The sequence below is a fragment of the Etheostoma spectabile genome, unplaced genomic scaffold (assembly GCF_008692095.1).
Source record: "Etheostoma spectabile isolate EspeVRDwgs_2016 unplaced genomic scaffold, UIUC_Espe_1.0 scaffold00000170, whole genome shotgun sequence".
Taxonomy (NCBI): Eukaryota; Metazoa; Chordata; class Actinopteri; order Perciformes; family Percidae; genus Etheostoma; species Etheostoma spectabile.
Window position 1 is genome coordinate 15681 of NW_022602564.1, and position 19846 is coordinate 35526.

General features: G+C 39.9%; 1 protein-coding gene and 1 pseudogene across 1 annotated transcript; one reads left to right on the forward strand and one right to left on the reverse strand.

Moving 5' to 3' along the window:
* The first annotated feature begins 1688 nt into the window (after window positions 1–1688).
* Window positions 1689–13856, forward strand: LOC116674405 (proline-rich protein 29). Its single transcript, XM_032506888.1, has 7 exons — window positions 1689–1730; window positions 9099–9198; window positions 10948–11024; window positions 11452–11693; window positions 13390–13434; window positions 13683–13767; window positions 13821–13856. Exons 1-7 carry the CDS (start codon window positions 1689–1691, stop codon window positions 13854–13856), a joined length of 627 nt encoding a protein of 208 aa, XP_032362779.1.
* A 2659-nt stretch (window positions 13857–16515) lies between these two features.
* Window positions 16516–17574, reverse strand: LOC116674406 (telethonin-like; annotated as a pseudogene).
* Window positions 17575–19846: the final 2272 nt, after the last annotated feature.

Sequence of the window (19846 nt, forward strand, 5' to 3'; positions counted from 1 at the left end):
CTCAAAAATTTTACGTTACCACTCTTTGGCCGGCTCGCAAGCCCAAACAATTGTGTGCGTTGTGCCTGTTGTTTCTTTTCTGGTCTCGTTAGATCCGGTGTGGTGTTGAAGTTTTTCTAACGTTACTAGTTGTTGCAACAGCATGTAAAAAAAACTACAAAGTTTGCCAGGCCAAAAAGAACGTTAATCTCACGACAAAAAATTGACGTCGTTAAAATGGGTTTGCGTAAACGCTGTTAATAACGCGATTAACCAACAGCACTAATTCAAATTGTGCTCCTAGGTTGGAAAAACCACTGAGTCCATCAGAGCTTTGTAGGCAGGAACGTCGAAATAACAGAATGGGAATGTCATTTTTCTGTGCCAAAACCAGAAAAAGAGCAACAGGAAAACACCCAGAAAAAGCATAGATGAGATGGACACAGTTATAAAATGTTGTAAGATGACTTACAAAAATAACAACTCTATAGTTTGATTAACATGACAACTCTTAACTACTTGTAGCAGCCAATACCACTAACCATGTACAGTACTTATCGACTGAAAATGGCTGCAATAGGATACGTCACTCACTGACATTTCGGCAAGACTGCAAGCATAGAAATATTGCACCCAGCATACTCCATGACTACAGTAGTTTGGCTATCTAGTCTTTAACAAGCTGAAATGTAAAACACCCTCACTTAATACGGCACAAAACAAACACACAACTATTAGCACTGGCACTAAATGTTGCAATTGACAATTGATTCTTTGGTGTCTTGTCATTTTCTTACACAAAAGTCTTTTCTCTCGACTTGGCTGAATGTCAGTTAAAATGACTCACCATCTTGCCTGCGATCCACTTAAAAGTTATTTTCTCTCTCTCTCTCTCTCTCTCTCTCTCTCTCTCTCTCACTTTTTAGGAGGCAATGTGAGTCGCCCACCACCACTGAGCATATGCTAAAGAGTTAGCATGTTTCCACAACAAATTGTGGACACATGGATGGTGCTTGTTATGGTGCTTCTCTTCACAAATGAAGTGATCTGCAATAAACATGGTATATGTTATATACCGTTATGGGCCCACAAGTTGGACTGCTTGACAAGGTTGAGATGTAGTTAATTATAATAAGTGCATGAGGAGGATATCATTGGGGATAATGTTCCAGTGGCAGTGCAGGAACAACACGTTAACATGTTAACTCTTCACCCCAATCAACAGTCTGTAGTTGTGCAGGTTTGGTGAGTTTCAAAGTACATTTGCTTGTCACTAAGCGTCATCCCTGACCTTTTACAACAGAGACGGCAAGGAAAATAATGAACTGTGCAGTGGCCATGAAATCATGACAGAAATAATGGTGATTAAACCAGCAATGGCATTCAACACTCTGAATTGTAATATAGATAGGTCTTCCAAGAAGCTTGTCTTTGAATGACATTAGCATATTCGTATATATTATTGTGAAGGTCTCTTGTACTTCCCTTTTTACCAGGAATGTCAGTCCAGGATACAGATTTGTCAACTCACAGTGTGAAAGTCATTTTTAAGTCCCTCAGTATTTTTGATTAGAGTGCAGGATACACAAAAGATCTGTTCTCCATGCCAATGCAGGTCCTACAAGAATGAAGTGGCCTTTCTCAGCCCCATTCAATGATTCTAATGGGATGTGTTGTATTCAAAGGAGGAAGAAATAACAATACATGCAATGAAGTTGAGGAACAGAAACAGTATTTTACATCTTACACAGGTGAGTGGAAGTAAACACTCTTTTCTCTCCCTCCCTTTGGTACACACACACACACACACACACACACACACACACACACACACACACACACACACACACACACACACACACACACACAGACACACACACACACACACACACCTTTCCTACACATCACCCCAGGCAAATTGTGCCGCATCCAATTCAGCAGGGAACAAACAGTCCTTGCATTCAAACTCATGCAATTTTAAATAAATCTATTATATGCAGGCAAATGAACAAACAACATAGCCTCATTCTTTTCATTACCCAGATCACTATGAAGCTGGCAAAAAACGCTTACATACACACATAAACACTTTACTCAATTAACGCGTTTCAAACCATCGACAAAATTATACACCTACATCATTTCACACTCACCAATGTGTTTCTGCAGTATGCTGCTCTCAGTGTGAATAATTCGAGCATAATTTACCAACGTGACTTTTGTTGATTTCATAAGAATATCGTGCTGTCAACTGTAACCCCAAGGCATTTTTCTGTTTTTTAAGGTAATGTGACTTGTCACTGTGCTTTTTTACCTGCCCGGTCCTGGACTTTGCCTGGCAGTGTGTCAGTGTGATCTCACTCCAGCAGCTCTGACTTTTTCACTCCTGATGCTTTTTATCTGTCTGTTCGCTCAAGATTTTCTATGAACTACGAACTAGCAGTTGTATTCAAACAAACATGTTGTTTTCCATGTATTAATGGATGAAGTAAGAGATAACAAGTAACAACAAGATGGTTATAACTGGGGTATCATCACCGCCACCTTCTTGTTTTTTTGTTGAGTTTAGAAATAAATTAAGTGGAAATGTGGTTCTGGTACATTCAATGAATTGGCCAGTGAGAACAGACAACAATAAAACAACAAAAGCTCTATTTTTAAAAGTAATGAATTTCCTCCTTCTTATGAAATTCTTAATAGATGTGGACACTTATTTTATCTGTGCTTTTCAAAAAGCCCAATATTAATTGCAACTGTAATCTGAAGGAGGTTGCGGTTTTTATCTAAAAAGGTGGTGCTCCATTTTGCATGTGCCGTTACAAACAATAAATGTCCCTTGCAACTGAATACTTTGCATTCATAGGTTCATGTAACAAGAACTCACATGTGCTATTTTGTTTAGTGAGCTTAAACCTATTCAAAAGTAACACGTCTGCACTCAAATTAAAAAAAACTAAGAGAAAGTCAGTGGTGGTGTGATCTTTTGCAGTACAGTCTGATTCTGCTCTGCAGCTTTTCTGCATTGAGAGAAAACGAGGCAGAACGGTAAATCAGTGTGTGACTCACTGTTACAGATAGTTTATGATTTAATTCAGGAAATCATACTCTATTCTAAATTGAATTATCTAACCCGAAGGAAAGTTTCAGATGGAGCATGATAGCACAAAGGCTCATTGTCTGTGCAGGCCTTCGTCAGTAAGGTTTGATCTAATTCTCATGAGGAATGGCGAGGCATACGTTGCACTAAACCATCTTTCATCTCTGTTTCTGTATTTAATCAGGGATCACGGCCAGGTCAATGCTGCATCTGGATACACACAGAGACCCAGTCAGACCGAGGAGACATCTTGGCACTGGGGATGTCAGATCAAAACAGAAAAAGGGAGCTTGGCACAGGTTGTGCGTGATTAAGTCAGCATTCAGAGAGGAGCACTGGAGAGAGGGAGTTGAGACACAATGACACCAGCTTGGCTGCCTTAGATGGAGACGATCACCACGGGACTAATCAAGCACACAATAAATAAAAAGCAAACACACAACAGAGTGGGAGCTCATTCCGTCAAACAGCATTAATATGCTTTTCTCTAAAGGCTGCATACTCTCAAGGGGATGGTGGATGTCTCATCCCATTGATTTCGACCATAGACTGGTGTGCTGTTCTGCAGCATCATTACAAACCCTTCCCACTGCCTCAGACACACCTCCCCCAGTCACTTACATTTAAATGGCCAAAAGCAAGATAATTGGTGTCTGTTTCTAACTAGTTTACTATGTATTAATAAACTCAGAGTGTGCATAGAGATGTGTTAATTGGCTCAGGTTTGTGGTAGGCACTATACAAAGCTTGCCCACAGCCAGGGAAGGAGGAGGTGGTGGTGGGGTGTCTGTCAGTCAGCCCTCCTCCTTAGGGAGAAGAGAAAAAGGATGGAGTGAGAGGAGCTATATTCAAAGCCTTATCTCACAGTGCTTTTTTGGCTCTCTTTCTACCACAATCCTACATCCCAGCCAGTGGATCGCCAAAGACAGAACAGCCACGCTCTATGCCCTGTCTTTTACTCTATTTCAGCTGTGTAATGTCACTCTCATGCTGTTGTCGTCGCTAGATATCATCTCTTTTTTATCTCCTCCTTGTTGTCATTATGTCATTGCAACTGAGATGGCTCCAAACATCTGTTTTCCTTAAAGGGTCAGCGTGACATTGTACGGCCCCTGATGAGAAGGCATGGAGCCTTTCTGACTGTCCAGTTGTTCCAATTCAGAGATTTATTATTTATTATCACTTGCCTCAGGGATCGTTTAAAAAGAATTACAACACAACTGGAAACTTATTACAAACCCACAAACATTCACTGGACTGCAACATATCACCACTAGACAATTGAAGACAGTTGTATGGTGTCTTTCTTGAGTCTGTGAGCAGTGAAAGTTTATCAGAAACAGACGAGGCGAGAGAAAGGGGACGACATTAAACCTTTAAAATATTGATTGTTCTCTTCGTTGACATTATCTATGCCTGTGCACACACACAAACAAATGATTGTGAACACACACACACACTGCTACCAACACATACTGTAAGGACTGCAGGGTGGTGTTGCCATAGGAACGGGGAAAGGTAATGGCCATGTTCTTGAGCTGATGCCGTAGGGGGTGAGGGGCAAAGGGGGGTGAAAGTGAGTCAGACTATTGGACTAATGATAACAGCTTTAACTGCCATCTTACTGTCACTGCAACAACTCCGACACCAGCGTTACATTTGAAGAAGTTATAAGCAACAGTGATGCCATGACACTAGTTTTTAATGCCTACAGCAGAACACCCAACTAATATGGATAATGCTGTTAGGCATCTTCATGCAAGGTTTTCCATCTTCAACCGTTGGGTATGATAAATAAATGATCACTAATGCAATGAGCTAACCCTTTAACCCTGGAGATGGCCATTTCCGTGTGTGTTTGTGTGTGTGAGTGAGTATGTGTGTGTAATTAAATCATACCTCAGCAGCCCAGTCCCTATGGGGGCTGTTTAAGCGTCAAAAAGCTGCAGGGTCTCATTCATATTTGACATGTGTGATACACATATATGGTTCCTGATATGTACTAATAATAACCTCAATATTCAGAGTGAGCTTATATCATAACATTCCTTACTTACTTCATTTCGGGGCTGGTATGGTTTAAATCAATATATCAACTGAAGACCTAATTATTCAGGCTGGCATTTAGTTAATGAAGTTCACTTTTATCTACTTTTTCTACTTTTTCAACTTTTTCTACTTTTTCTTTTTTTCTTTTTTCTTTTTTTCTACTGACAATTTTACCAATTTTGTACCTCTGCCTTATTTTATTGTCTTATCTTTTAATCTATTCTCACACAATTATTTATCTTGTGTATGTTATCTTTTCTCTCTTGTTTTGTTGCTTTTAATGCCATACTGTGAAGTACTTTGAGCTGCATTTTATGTATGACAGGAGCTATACAAATACAGTTGTTATGTGTCAAAGTATTGCAGTGGTGGTATATAGCACATTACATTTATTCAAGTACTGCACTTAAGCACGTTTTTGAGGTACTTGCACTTTGCTTGAGTATTTTAATTTCATGCAGTTTTATACTTCTACCACATTTATTGGGTAGCGAAAGTAGGTAAATTAACTTTCAGATTAGGATTTTACATAAAAAACATCAATTTAATATGACGTCTCGATTAAACCACCCAACAGTATATTACTTAGTTAAAGTTAGCGTCACGCCAACATCACATTGATTAAATACATCAACAATTTCCAGAATTCTACAAAATTACAGCATATGATTATATCATCACAAGATAATCCCGGTGAAAGATGATCATCTCTGATATTGAAGTTTTGCCCAGCCTTGATTACTTTTTTGTCCAGGGATGATTTTATGTGGAACTTTTTAACATTCACAAAACGTAGATTGCATTTCTGTGGTGGTATTTGTAAAGAACTTGTAAAAAAGCATCTGTTAATGGGCATGGCCTGCACTGGATAACAAGATGAGATTTATCTTTAGGCCACTCTGCCACTAAAACAGTTAATTAGTTTCCTCATCTCTCACAGAGTTGGTCATCACCTGCTGCTGCGGCTGTTCCTATCTCCCCCCTTCTCCTCCTCTTTCACTGCTTGATGCTTCCCATTGTGTCACTTTACCCACTCAATGACAGGGGGGCTTTTAAAAATAGAGACGATCAACCCAGATAACAGTGTTTTAATTACAGAGCTGTAGATGCGGTGGGGGTGTAGAGGCCCCTTCCACTGACAGCGAATGGGGGGGGGGGGGTGTTGAGGAGGGAAGGAGAGTTGGAAGGCTGGTTGGTACAGTGAATGTAAACTGCGTGCTAATTAGTGTTGTGTGCTATAGTGAAGTTCCTAGGCTCTAACCGTCTATTATACATAGTTGGTAGCTTTCTAAGCACACCATAAACACAAACCAGTGGCCACACCATTGTTATTTTTAAATATTAATACCAGAAAATCACCTGTGGCAAGACTGGGGGTCTATTCAAAATAACTTTATCACACTCAACTACTAAAATCCTAAAGATTCCCAACCCTAATCACCTAGCATGGGTATTTCATCAAAACAAATTAATCAACACAAAGTGCATGTTAATGGTATGCTGTGTCATCAAGCATTCATTAACTATACACTAGTAACGAGGGGGTCAATAGAAGGAAAACTTGTTTTGGCAAATACAAACATGCATATATAGACCACATTAACTTATATCTCCTTCTCACAAACCTTACTCTAATTATGTGCTAGAAATCTAATATTAACTGTTGTTGTCCTGATAAGAAATTGTAAGTAGGGCGGTGAAATTTAAGGAAAATGGCCGACTTATTGGAACTTCAGATAAGTTCATACATACTCTTCTCATCTACATGCGTGTCGTATCTCTGTCAGGCGCACCCACCATTAGCCTAGTTTACCACAGATGCTGGAGGAAACCATTTCCAACAAGCCTAATTTTCCCCATGATTGACAAAATAACGCCATCATGTTCCTATTTACATGTTGTGATTTGTATAGTCACAGCCTGTACAAATAACAAGGTCACACGAGACACAGCCATCTTCTAACAGCACACAAAGTGGGAACAATATTCTCAGAAGCCGAAGCACTGCTACTTCTGCTACTTGGGCGGAGTGATTTGCTCAAAGCACACAAGAAGCCCCTTGGTGAGTAGCAGAGAGTAACAATGGTGCTTTTCAGGTGTTGCACTAATCACTCGGTCTAGTAGCATTGTTTGTCGTCTGAGAATATAGTTCCCAGTTTGTATACAGTTAGAAGATGGCCGTGTCTCCTGTGACCTTGTTATGTGTACACGCTTACACAAATCACAACGTGCAAATAGGAACATGTTGGCGTTAATTTGTACCTAACTGGGAGCAGTAGGCTAGTGGGAGCCGGTTACCTCCACCATCTGTGGTAAGCTAGGCTCTAGGTTTGATCTCTAGGCTGTTGATTAAGGATTTAGTCTATGTTATCACCTGTTGCAATATTGGAGCCGATATTGGAGCAGTGTAGTGGTGAATTGACTTTACATCGTTTAAAACCGTGCATTGTCCAGGCAGGGATGGCATTCTGTGAAGTTTGTTAATCCAATATCTTGGCAAACAAAAGTTTCACAAAAAGGATCAATGTTCTGGTAAAAAACCATCAGCCCACACAGTACCTGTTCACCTGTGTACTGTATGTAGACTACACCTGGTGGCTAATGCTGCCTGGTACCTTCAAAACAAAAGCACTAACAGATAACCCAAATAAAATACTAATCATAAACAAATTTATGTAGCTGTATGATTCAAGCAAAACTGAAATTAAATAAATAAATCTTTAACTATTAAATATAACAATGAATAGTTCCAACAATAACAAAATACTGAATAGCTCCAACACGCAGCATACACATATTTTATCATGTAACTAAACCACATGCCATAATGTGCGCAACACCCTCGCTGTCTGTGTTCGCATACTTAGATAGAAAGATAGAAAACGTCTCCTTTATAGAATTTTAAAGTTTAACCTAAATGCAAAGCAATATGAAGATGCCTCAGTGTCCCAGTTGCACACAATATTTTAATGCATGGAAAATAAAAAGGCTATACTTAGAAATGCCAGCATGTAGATTAAAAATCACTCACAAAAATCTCTAATTAGAATAAAAGTACTTCTAATTAGCATCATAATTATTATTACTTTTCAATAGTTTGTTGATTACTTGATGACTCACACATTACCTCATTGCAGACTATTAGTATCTAGAACACCTACCCAAGATATTTTTCTCTCTCTCGTTTGATTAGTGTATTAAAAAAGCTAATTACATCCACTGTGATTCACGGTTGAAAAACAGTAAAACATTAAAAACAGAAGTCCTTAGTGGGTGGATCCTTTTATAGACAATAGTTTTGGATCTTTGAGTTACCAGCTGCTCTGCTTTAAGCTTCAGAAGTGAGATTAATTAAACAGCCTGTACTGCATGCTGTAGGTCAATGTAGATCACAGTCGGAGGTAGTGTGAGTGAGTGAGTGAGGGAGTGAGTTTGTGCGTGTGTGTGTGTGCATATGCAGACCGTTGCTTGTGTTTTGACACCTTGGCAACCCGCTACTGTGTGCCTCTGCATCTCAGCAAACAGGTTATAATTACATACTGAGCATAATATCAGCTGAAGCTCTTACATATGGCATGGACAGAACATATTTATCCACACTTTGAGCCATATGATAATTTTCATACATTTCCTGTAAGTGTGCATTATTTTTAACTCATTCTGTTCTATGAGGCTATTAGGCTGTCAGCTAAAGCTCATTATCTTAGCAACAACTAACCTGCTGCTCTCTGTTTAGCTCAAACCCAAAACACATCAGTGAACTTCATGTCATAATACAATTGTTTCTAGTATTACAAGAAGTGATGTTTTTAATATTATTTGCAAATAGGAAGCATGTTCTTTGTTCGTTTTCCTTATTGTGGAGTAGAGCTTCACCCCATGCAAGTATAGAGGTTATATATAATATAGTTTATTCTCAGACTCTGTGCCTCCAGGCAGAGAGCCTCATTACAGTCCCATCTCTCCTTCCCAGGCTCCTCAACAGCCCACCACTATCTTGCAGCAGCTCCCAGCGACCATGGTGCCTCCAGGCTCTGCTCCTTCTATTAAACCTGGTGGTCATGTCAAGGAGGGACTGTCATCACACACAAACTAAGTCTCAGGATTTCACACTCACTGCTGTTCTTGCTTATCCGTCACATTACCAGCTTGGTAGCAAGCACTCAGCTTTATTATTTATGGTCTACTCTTGAGCTTGGACAATTACATAAAACATGTGTGCAGGAGTTTGTATGTGAGAGTGTGTGTTAAATTCATATCCAAGTGCTGCAGCAGGTCCTAGTCAGCCTGGTTTACAACTTTTAAAGGGATAATTCAATTATTTAAAATAAAGTTTTGTAAGTGGCATTTAGTTTAGGGATTCAAAGCTTAAAATATGGATTTTGGGTTATAACAAGTATAATGGGTGCCTAAACCCATCTTCTGTTACACTTGGAGAAAACTCTGGTTGTAAAACAATCTTGTGCTATAACGTAAACTCCATTCATTTAAAGCCAAATTTGTGGCTCGGCACATGCATGAAGCAGCTTTGCATTTCAGAGCAGATGCTAGAAATTTGTTAAAAGTTTGAAGAATGTCACAACACAAAAATCGAGTATTTTGATGATCTGTTACCAGATTGCACATGTCTCTTCTCGAACTTTCAGTGATTGGGAAAGTGGAATTGAGATTTTTTTACATGTTCAGATTAAACTTGTGTACACTAAAAATGCCCTTACCAATCACCAAATTTCTCTTGGGTGTTAAGTATTAATCTGCAAGGTCTTAAGTAATAGAAATGGTGCATTCTTCTTTATTACAAACACACTTGGACTTGATGGCTGCTACAATCATTTCTATTCTACCTTTAACATTAATCAATTACCAATTAGCTGCCACCCTTCTGAATTTATTAATACTACTGCAATGTTCATTTAAAACGAGCATATTGCTTGAACTCTAGTCCATTGTAGTTGCTTGGAGCTTTTTCCAGAACCATTGAACTGTAACTTACAGAGTATGCAACCCAACAGTAAACTACAGTGACTTACTGTGTATATCTACTTCATAGAAAAACATTACTACATTTACCTGACAGAGAAATCTTATGTTGCAGATTTTGATTTTACTCACAACATATCCCACTTAAATTATAGTAAAACTATCCAGCATCATATCAGAGTTGAAAGCTCCACCTTGAACAGATTAGGTCAATTGAAGTACATTGTACCGATGATGCTTCTCTTTTAACTTGAAGTAAAAATTTGATTGCAGGACTTGTAGTGTGCTGTATGTCTAATTTTACTATTAATAGTAAATAGTTTTACTTCAGAAAAATCACACAAGTTTGTTGAGTTACTGAATGTTGCATCACGGAGCTAATAGACAACTTGTGCCCAGAGATAAAATTCACATTGGCTGGAAACCATTTAATAATTTATCAGGGTGACAAATATTTATTAAAACGTACACAGACACATAATGAAACAAGCTTTCAAGTGACAGCGGAATAATGATAACTTCTATACTTTTCAGAATCTTGGTCAGAAAGTGCATTTGTAAAATAATTTGCAAGGTGAGTCATTGCCAAACAAATATTGAATGACAAAGAGAAAACTCACATTCACCACCTCAGTTTGACACAATGTGGATTAATGACCTGGTCGACACGAGGGAAGAGGACAAGATAGCAGGCTCATTCAATAGATGAGACATTTGGAGGACCGTCAGATGATTGTGCTGTGTGTATGTGTGTGTGTGTGTGTGTGTGTGTGTGTGTGTGTGTGTGTGTGTGTGTGTGCGTGTGTGTGTGTGTGTGTGTGTGTAATATTTTCAATACGCATACCTTGTAGAGCTGATGATGATCCAGAATGCCCAGATGCACCAGGTTATCATGAATAACATGACCATGTCGGCAAAGATCAGAGTAAAACAACGTAGGGGTTTGACTTATAAAGTGGAATAAAAAATGAAACGGAGAATAACATCGGTCATGACTTGTAATGTGAAACTGAGTGTATCACCTTTATCTTGATATAATAAAATGTAAGAACAAGTTCATTGAATTCTACTTAGGTTTAACACAAAATCTAATTCTTCCACTCACAGATGTACAGACAATCTATGGCTTTATTTCAGCGTCCCAAAGTTTCCTTCCAGTGCACCATTGATGTCTTGAAATTCAAATGTGAAACCATGTTTTAAGACATTAACAATAAGTTACAGGGCTGTCTGGGTGTAATAATAAAATGCATGAGTGTATAACTCATATTTGCTGAATTAAACTGGTAAGCTACGAACATGATCCAGGTCTTAGTCTACCTTAGACAACTTAGTAGAGTTTTCACTCAAAAATAAAGCTGAGCTGTTTTTCTTCTTGTCTACGTCTGGCTCCCAGAGATCTGGTTATAATTCAAGAGAACAAGGCTGACCCAGAGATGTGCCACCACTTTTACCAGTCTACGCCTTGCATGTCCTACCCTGCATGGTTCCGGCCTCAGGCCACACTGGTCAACCAAGACCCCATCAAACCCCCCTCCTCTCCTCCACACAGAGACAGAACACCTGCATGTCTATTACATTTCATGTGGCAACTCATTAGATAGATAGATAGATAGATAGATAGATAGATAGATAGATAGATAGATAGATAGATAGATTACTGGTGTCCAGTGGTGTTTTAGGAGGGAAAATTGCATGGGCAACATCTAAGTTGGACAGATGCAAAACCAGAAAGTTACACAATTTATGCATTTGACATAAGTTAAGAGGCTATTTCCCATTAAGCCTAGGTGAGCACATACCTGTTCTCATCACCTTTCTGTTATATGTGTCCTGCTGCTTTCTAGGTTGGTAATCCTCTCAGAATGATGTTGAGATCCTGAATGAAAAAACCTGGTCTTGACAAGGTACCATCCCCTCCAAACTACACACACCGGCAGCAAAGATTCTCTGGCAAGCTAGCCTAACATTAGCAGTTAGCCATTCTTCCTGGAGAAGCACTCCATGTCAAGTATTTTCACCAGTGATTTGGTTGACAACAATAACTTTACCCTGCAGGGCCCCAAGGTGTTTGATCTAATTTTTTAGACATTTTTTCTGTAGAAAATAATCCACATTTTTACAAAATTACTAAATGATACAATTCCCAACCCAACTACTAGCCAATGACGACAACGGTGCTTGGAAAATAGCCATTCAAACTGCATGGGGCAACAGGCAATCAGCGGCACGGACACTCGCATTTTCCCACGCTGAAGGCACTTAACATGAGCTGTTCCACCTGTTGATGTAGCCAAGCACATTTAAAAAACAATTACCTTAAACTGTATAACAATGATTAATAGATGCACAGCACTAGCAACCTAGGATGTTTCATGCATTAACCCAGAATTTTATTATTACTCAGAGTCAGTAGGCTACCACTACACCCACAGGTGGGGCTTTGCACCAAATCACATTTCTTCTCTACTGGTGGTGCAGAGAATAACTGTAAGAATAAATAAAAAAGTCAAATACACATTCTGAAACAGAAAGGCTAATCCTGAACAATAATCAGATTTATATCCTGTGCCAAAGACAACTATTAATGTGTTGGTATCAAATCCATACTGTATAATAATAGGCTGAGACATTTTTTTATAGCAGACACCAGAATGTAATTTTGACAGACAGAGCAAGTCTTTGAGGTTTTGATTAAAAAAGGAAGTGACATGTTCTCTACAGAGAATACACGGTGTGAGGTAGATTCAGCCTGTATATTCTGCCATTAAAGTCAATCCTACAATGGCTCAAACGTACATGCTTTGAAGACACTGGGTGTTCATTACTAGATGTGTAAGGATCTTACTTTAAGTGAATTGGTGTGTTATGTTTTAGATTTGATCATCTTAATAGCCTAAAGTGCAAAGAATAAGCAAAACCTGATACAGATACAGTAGTTTAATAACATTTCTATGTACATTTTACATCAGATGAACTTCCAGGATAATTGTTTCAGGTAGAAGGTCCACTTTTAGAGATGGTCTATTAGTCTTGCCATATCTTAAGTTGAGAGAATAATTTAATTTTCTATTCTCTTTCAGCTTGTTCCCCTCCAGAATCTCCAGAATAGCCTACATCTGCCACCCATTTATCAAATCTGTTTATGAAAGGACAAACTATTACTTACTGTATATCATTGATCATAGGGCTTTGGGCATGTTATCATTGTCCATTATACTAAGTACAATAAAAACATTCAGGAGATGTAACACTGTTTTATGTTTTTTGTTTTGTGTGATCAGGCCTGCTCCTCCTGGGACTGTAGGAGCCGACGTTACGCCTGCAGCAGCTATGAACATCCGCACAGCAACACCCAGCAATAGCCAGTTAACACGGTCTGCTCCCGTGATGTCAAAGGGCCCTTCGAAGCAGGGTGACAAGAGAGGTGCCAACAGCAGACTTCACATCAATCGTGATGAGAAGGGTACTGATTTGGGATGCTGCTAGGGATTCTGGTGCTGTTGAATATGAATGACTGAAAAGATGAGTTTAAAAGATGCTTCAGATGTGTGTGATGTTTATTTATTTTTTTCATAGAGAACAGCAGTGCTGCGGAGGCAGAAGCAGAGAAAAAGATTACTATTCACAATCCAATTATGCTTTTTGTATGGGTTGTATGGGTAAAAAACAATCTTGAATTTTTTCACCCTGTATTGCCGAAATTATCCAATAGGGAGCAGCAATGGATGTTAAGTGGGATGGCAAATAGACCACAAGCAAGATTTATACTTGTATTGACAAGCGTTCACAGTGACTGATGTAGGCCATTACATACACCTGAATGACATACCAAGAGTGTGACAATCATAGACTGGTGACAACACATACAATTGATTGCTGTGAAACAATATGTGACCTTTTCTTTAAATACACTGATGAGTACTTAGGAGGAGCCACTACTCAAGCCCTACGTCATCCCTAGGTGACAATAGAAGAAAGAACATCAATTAAAGTACATCAAATTGAATCATTTTGATATGTTTAAATAAGAAAAACAGATATGTTTTCTCGTTTAAACTCAGGTAAAGTTGAGTTCATGTACAGTGTGAGTCAGTTCTTCAGGGTTGCATTAACTTGCTTGCAGTAGCAGTTAGGTCAACTTTGCCAAATGGAATAATACAACCAGCATCATTTATCTGAGACAGCTGAGGCATAGGAAAGAATTTTCTAAGTCAATTTACGAGATTTGTCTGTGACAACACACAGCATCTCAATTCACACATTTCTTGGCATCGAATGAAAATAGTTTCAGGCTTCGGAGGTTCATTTGGAGTTTGAAAAGTGGATTGTACTGTGACAGTGCAGGGTGGGGAGCACGGGGTTTTATCAGCAGTGTGGGTGGGTAATTTTAAAGATAGGGGGGGAAGGCAGCACAACCAAATCTCTGATAAAAGACTAGGATTAAGAGCTCAAATGGGAAGGATGCGCCAATACGGCTGTCTCTACACTGTCTCCAGGGTAATGCCAATGTTTACCCAGCTATTAATATCAAATCACCACACACTGCCCAACAGACACAAGTGAAAGTGACGTGATAGAGAGATGGGGACAGTAAGTCAGAAGGGGTTAAAGAGACAAATATTTTCAGAAGAGAAATGAGATTAGATAAGGGCAGCAAATGGCAGAAGTAAATAATTGATAAATTAGATTGAGCATATCATTGTACATTTAGAGAGTAGATGAATTGAGGGGGTGAAGTGCATCCAATAAAGCTCCACGCACCAACAGAGGAACAGTGCACTCTGTGTTGGAAACAAACAGGTGGTGGAACATAAGAGATGAATAAAGGATGTAAAGTGGTGAAGTGGGATTGTTCAGAGGGTGGAGGACACTGTCACAGTATATATGTGTCCAAATTATGGGTGACAGATACACAGCTATTTATTTCAGCATGTCTGGCATAATGTTGCCTCCAGAAATGCATTTCCATATTAGTCTGTTCCTTTCAATGTTTTTATAGTTTCTGTATGTTTTACTGCTTATTCACATTATTTCTATTTTCATTCATGTTTGGATTTATCACCACATTGGATCGTTGTTTAGGTTATAACCCCTTTTTGCTGTAATTATACTTATCCCATTTTATTTTGTTCACAACCCAATGTCCCCAGGTATCAATGAACTCTATTCCAATCTATTAGACTTTATACAGTGATGAAACTGCCTAAAGCTGCAAGATAGTGTTATTAGAGTTATAACGCTGTCCTTGCAGCCTAGCTCAGCTCTCACTGCCTGGTCAGGAACCAGGTAAAATGAAGCTGGGATTACTTGTCACTCAGCTTCATTTTAATTTTTTGGGGGGGATTTTAGTCCTTTATTTTCATAGGACAGCTGAAAGACATGAAAGGGGAGAGAGAGTGGGAACGACATGCAGCAAAGGGCCATAGGTCGAAGCCAAACCGAGCATTGAGTAGTAAACCTCTATGTGCACCTGCTCTACCAACTGAGCCAACATGTCCACACTCACTCAGCTTTTAAACTTATTTACCCTTACCATGCGACAAAGCCTTTTCCATTCACCATTAAATGTAATGAGAATATGTTCATTTTCCATTTAAAAGAAAACACAATGAGAAGTGAAGAGCAGCTCAGCTTTTATTAGTAAAAATATAAATATCTAGGAAAAATATTTAGACATGATTGCACACATTAAAAATTCATTCAGAAGAATAGGCGTTCTTAACTAATACAGTATCTGTCCACATATCAACTAACAAGACAGATCACTTAGTATACAGTGTGTTATTAGTTTTTCTAAGTCCTCCTAATTAGACACCTAATCATTTCACACAGCTGTAGTGTGTGATCACACCGGAGAATTCTATACTCTCTACAGATATTGTCAAGGGCTTGTAGAGGTATGGAAGTTACATACCCAGCCCCCTCACTCCTCCTCTTCACCTCTGACTATCCCTCTTTCCTTATGCATATCATTTTCCATCCGTCACTTTCTGTGTCATTGCACCCCCTCACCACCTATTACACGCACGATCTATTAATCTGATCTCCAAGAACACTTTGATGTACTTTACAATGATATTTGCACATTTCAATGCAAAATAAAGGCATCAAAATGTTGTATGTAGCATTGTTAAGGAATAGCTGGGTTGCAGTGATTCCACTGAGAGATCGGTGATATGTTGAGGCCAGCTGGCCAGCACAGGCAGGGATCAGCCCATGGCACAGCTGAGAACACACACCCTGCCTCTTCATCACAATGCTATTTCTAGAACCATTCATCACCAAATGCCAACAACAATGTGCTAAACATTTACAGTTTTGGATGACTGTCACTAGAGATATATACTGTATATATACATATATATATATATATATATATATATATATATATATATATCTTGTCATGCTCTTTCCTGACACACATAGTTCAATGCATACTCCTTCCCAATTGTCACCCATCCTGTCCCTTCCTAACAACTCTTCTTTCTCTTTTTGTTTTTCACCCTCTCTGGGCCTCTTGAGACATGGAGCGACCCAGGTCTCTGGGTGCTTTGAAAAACTCCATGAGGGTTGGCTTGACTGGGGGAGGTCTCTTGTGATCTCGTCCACGGTCCTCTTGCTAGGACAGACTCCGTCTGGGGTGGGGAAGGTATGCAGGTCCTCCTCGGTGTGTGGGGCTCCACGTCCAAGCCTGACACCCAACTCTGCGGGGGTGAAGATCGGCAAGGGGAGAGTTTTTCTCTTTGGCAGCAGCTGGTGCTCCCTCACCCTCTTTCCACAGTGCCCACTCTGAAGACACCAGAGGGGCAGATTTGTTTCAGCGGACGGGCTTGCCACTGACGGGAAAGAGTTTCCCTACGAGAGTCGTCATTCATGTTCATTGTCTGCCTGCGGCATTAGAGAAAAGTGGAAGTCAGAAACCGTGGATCAATCACTGTGATTTATCTACTTGATTAGAGTATTACTGCCCTCTAATATGACAACAGTTCTACCAAGAATTGTCAAATAGACCTCAATCCAATTCTGATGATGGTAAGGGAGATTTTAAATCACAGCCAGAATGTTATTGGTAGAAATAGAAACCTTTCCCCTAAGGGGACATGCAGAATGTGTTGTTTGGCATGTGAGCTCTCACCTGTCCTGAGGTTGAGTCTTGAGACTGACACTATGCCAGTCAGCGCTGTAGCTCTCCCTGTGAGCCTTGTTCTCCTCCCGAAGGCTGCAGGTCAGCTCAGCTCCCACCACCACACCGTTACTCTTCTCCAGGACGGTATTGACTGGCATCGTCTCTGCTGTAGGAAGATCTGTCTTGGATTTATCACCTCCACTGGGTTATTGATCGGTCTTAAGGTCTGTGTTGTGTCTGTGATGAGGCTGTTTGTTTAAGGGGACAGTGATGCTCCAGCTGGCTGTATCTCCTGGCTCTCTCTTTCTCTCTCTTTGTGCTGCCTCTGCCTGGGCTCGGGTCTGTCCACGACCTTTATAGATGTTCTGTTGCTATTCCGATCCATGTTGTCACCCTACAATCAGTGTGCAATGACATTTGACACCAAGTGCTCTGTGTCCTGAGAACTGGAAGTCCAAACTTTGAGGAGGGGTTAAGGGTAATTGGGATAAAACCCCCCTGATTTTCAAATTGTATGCCCAGTCCTCTCTGTAATCCGTCAGCACCTTCTACTTCAGCTGGGATTGTGGTGTCAGAGTGGAAAGTATCATAGAGACACTCTGCATGGTGATTATATAAACACAGACAGACACAGAGAGACAGACAACACACCAACACACACGCACAGGTTATGTCTTTGGAGAGGAGTCTTAATAAGGTTTTGGTCTTGATGTACACGAAGCAGCAAATGACACCGCATTAATGTGGAAAAACAGAAAGGATGCAGCTGTTTTTTATACACAAAGGATATTTCAGGCAGTAGGTTAAATATGTATGCATCAGAACCACAACACATCTGTTACTTGAAGAGAATAGGTGAAAAGCTAGAGAACTTTATGGAGTAGCCGGCTGACTTTAAAATCATAATACAGTTGAGAAGGAGTTTATACAACAGCTGTGCCCTGTGACAACATCAAACCCCCCTCATTAAATGCCATTACAGTGCACTGACTCCGTACATCCCCAGTGATTCATTACCCCGGTGACAGAGCGCCACGCAAGGCATAATCAACTCAGGTTACAGACTAAGAAACACACACACACTCACACACACATCTGACAGTTGTCTGTTGGTGTGATGTTACAACCGATCCCTGACTCTGACTCATTCTTCCACATCAGGTACTGATATCACACACACACAACATAAATTATCCTAATGATGAGATCAATCACACTGTCTTTAAATGTGTTTTTCATTAGTTTCACATGTAGTTATGATACAAATGTGCAATCTGCTAAATCTGTGCCAAATAATGATATTAAATCAATAGCTGTCTATGACTGCCATTCCTTTCTACTGACTCTTCATGCCCTGAATATCCAATGTTACAGTAAATGCTATTTTCCTGTCTGTCAAGTACGGTAATATTTTCTTGTAACTTCTCATTAGGGTGACATTACTTATTGGTTTAGCGTCAGACGGGAAAGAAGCACACCGTAGGCATCCTTGGGTCATGCCTTCAGTCATGTTATGACATCATAGCAACGATGAAATGTCACTTTAGAAACCTAGTAAGTCACTATGCCAGGTCCTTCAGTTTTGAGATTCTCTTTTTAGAGTCGACATGACAGAGAGCAATAATAGACTGTAAAAAAAAAATGGAGACTGCACAGAGTTTTAGTTATAATTTGAGAATTCAGCTTGCTAAAACAGAAAAAGGGCATCAGATAGCTGTCATCTCCTTGCTGTTTTTTGGGTGAGTCAAGCTATGCTAATGAAGCCAGGTGTGTGAAATGGGTGTAAAGGTGAACAGTGAGGTGAGCCCTGTCACAGTGATCATCACTGTCACAGTCATCTCTCACCAGCAGCAGGCCACACCCGGCCAAAACAAGCTTTGTGTTGCATAACAGCGCTGCCATAGCTGCTGGGAAGTGACATTTAAATGAGCTGTCACAGAGAAAGATACAGGGAGTCAGAGGGAGGGGGGGAGAAGGGCAATTGCAGGATAAAACCCAGGCCTGTCAGAAGGTGGTAGAAAAGACAAAATGTTGCAAGTTTGAGTAAAGAAGAAGACTGAATCAGACCCGACACACAGTGCTTTATTAGCAGCAAAAAGTATCAGAGGGAAAGTGGACTATACATTCCTGCACACCATCTTCAACTTGTCTCTTATGCTTCATACTGGCACCACAGAGTCAATTCCATTGTATTTATAGTATCACATCATAACAAAAGTTATCTTGAGACACTGAGACACAGATAAAGTAGGTCCAGACCACACTATAATTTACAAAGCAACCAACAATTTTAGTAATTCCCCAAGAGCAAGTGTCAAGTGTTACCAGCTATTACAGAGGTGTGTGTGTGTGTGTGTGTGTGTCAGCAGGCTGGTGCTATGTTCAAACATGTGCCCTCAAAAGAGTGTCTTACATAACAACAAGCAGCTGACCACCACCAACACTCCTTTTCCACCATCCATCTTGCACCCCGGCCTGGTCTCTGGGATGGTCAGACACCATACAGACAGCACAAGGCCAGGATTAAGGTATGTCTGTGGATCAGTGTAAGCCAGTAATGGGTACACACAGCCAACATGTAACACAAAAGCACAGTAACAAACTGAAGAAGA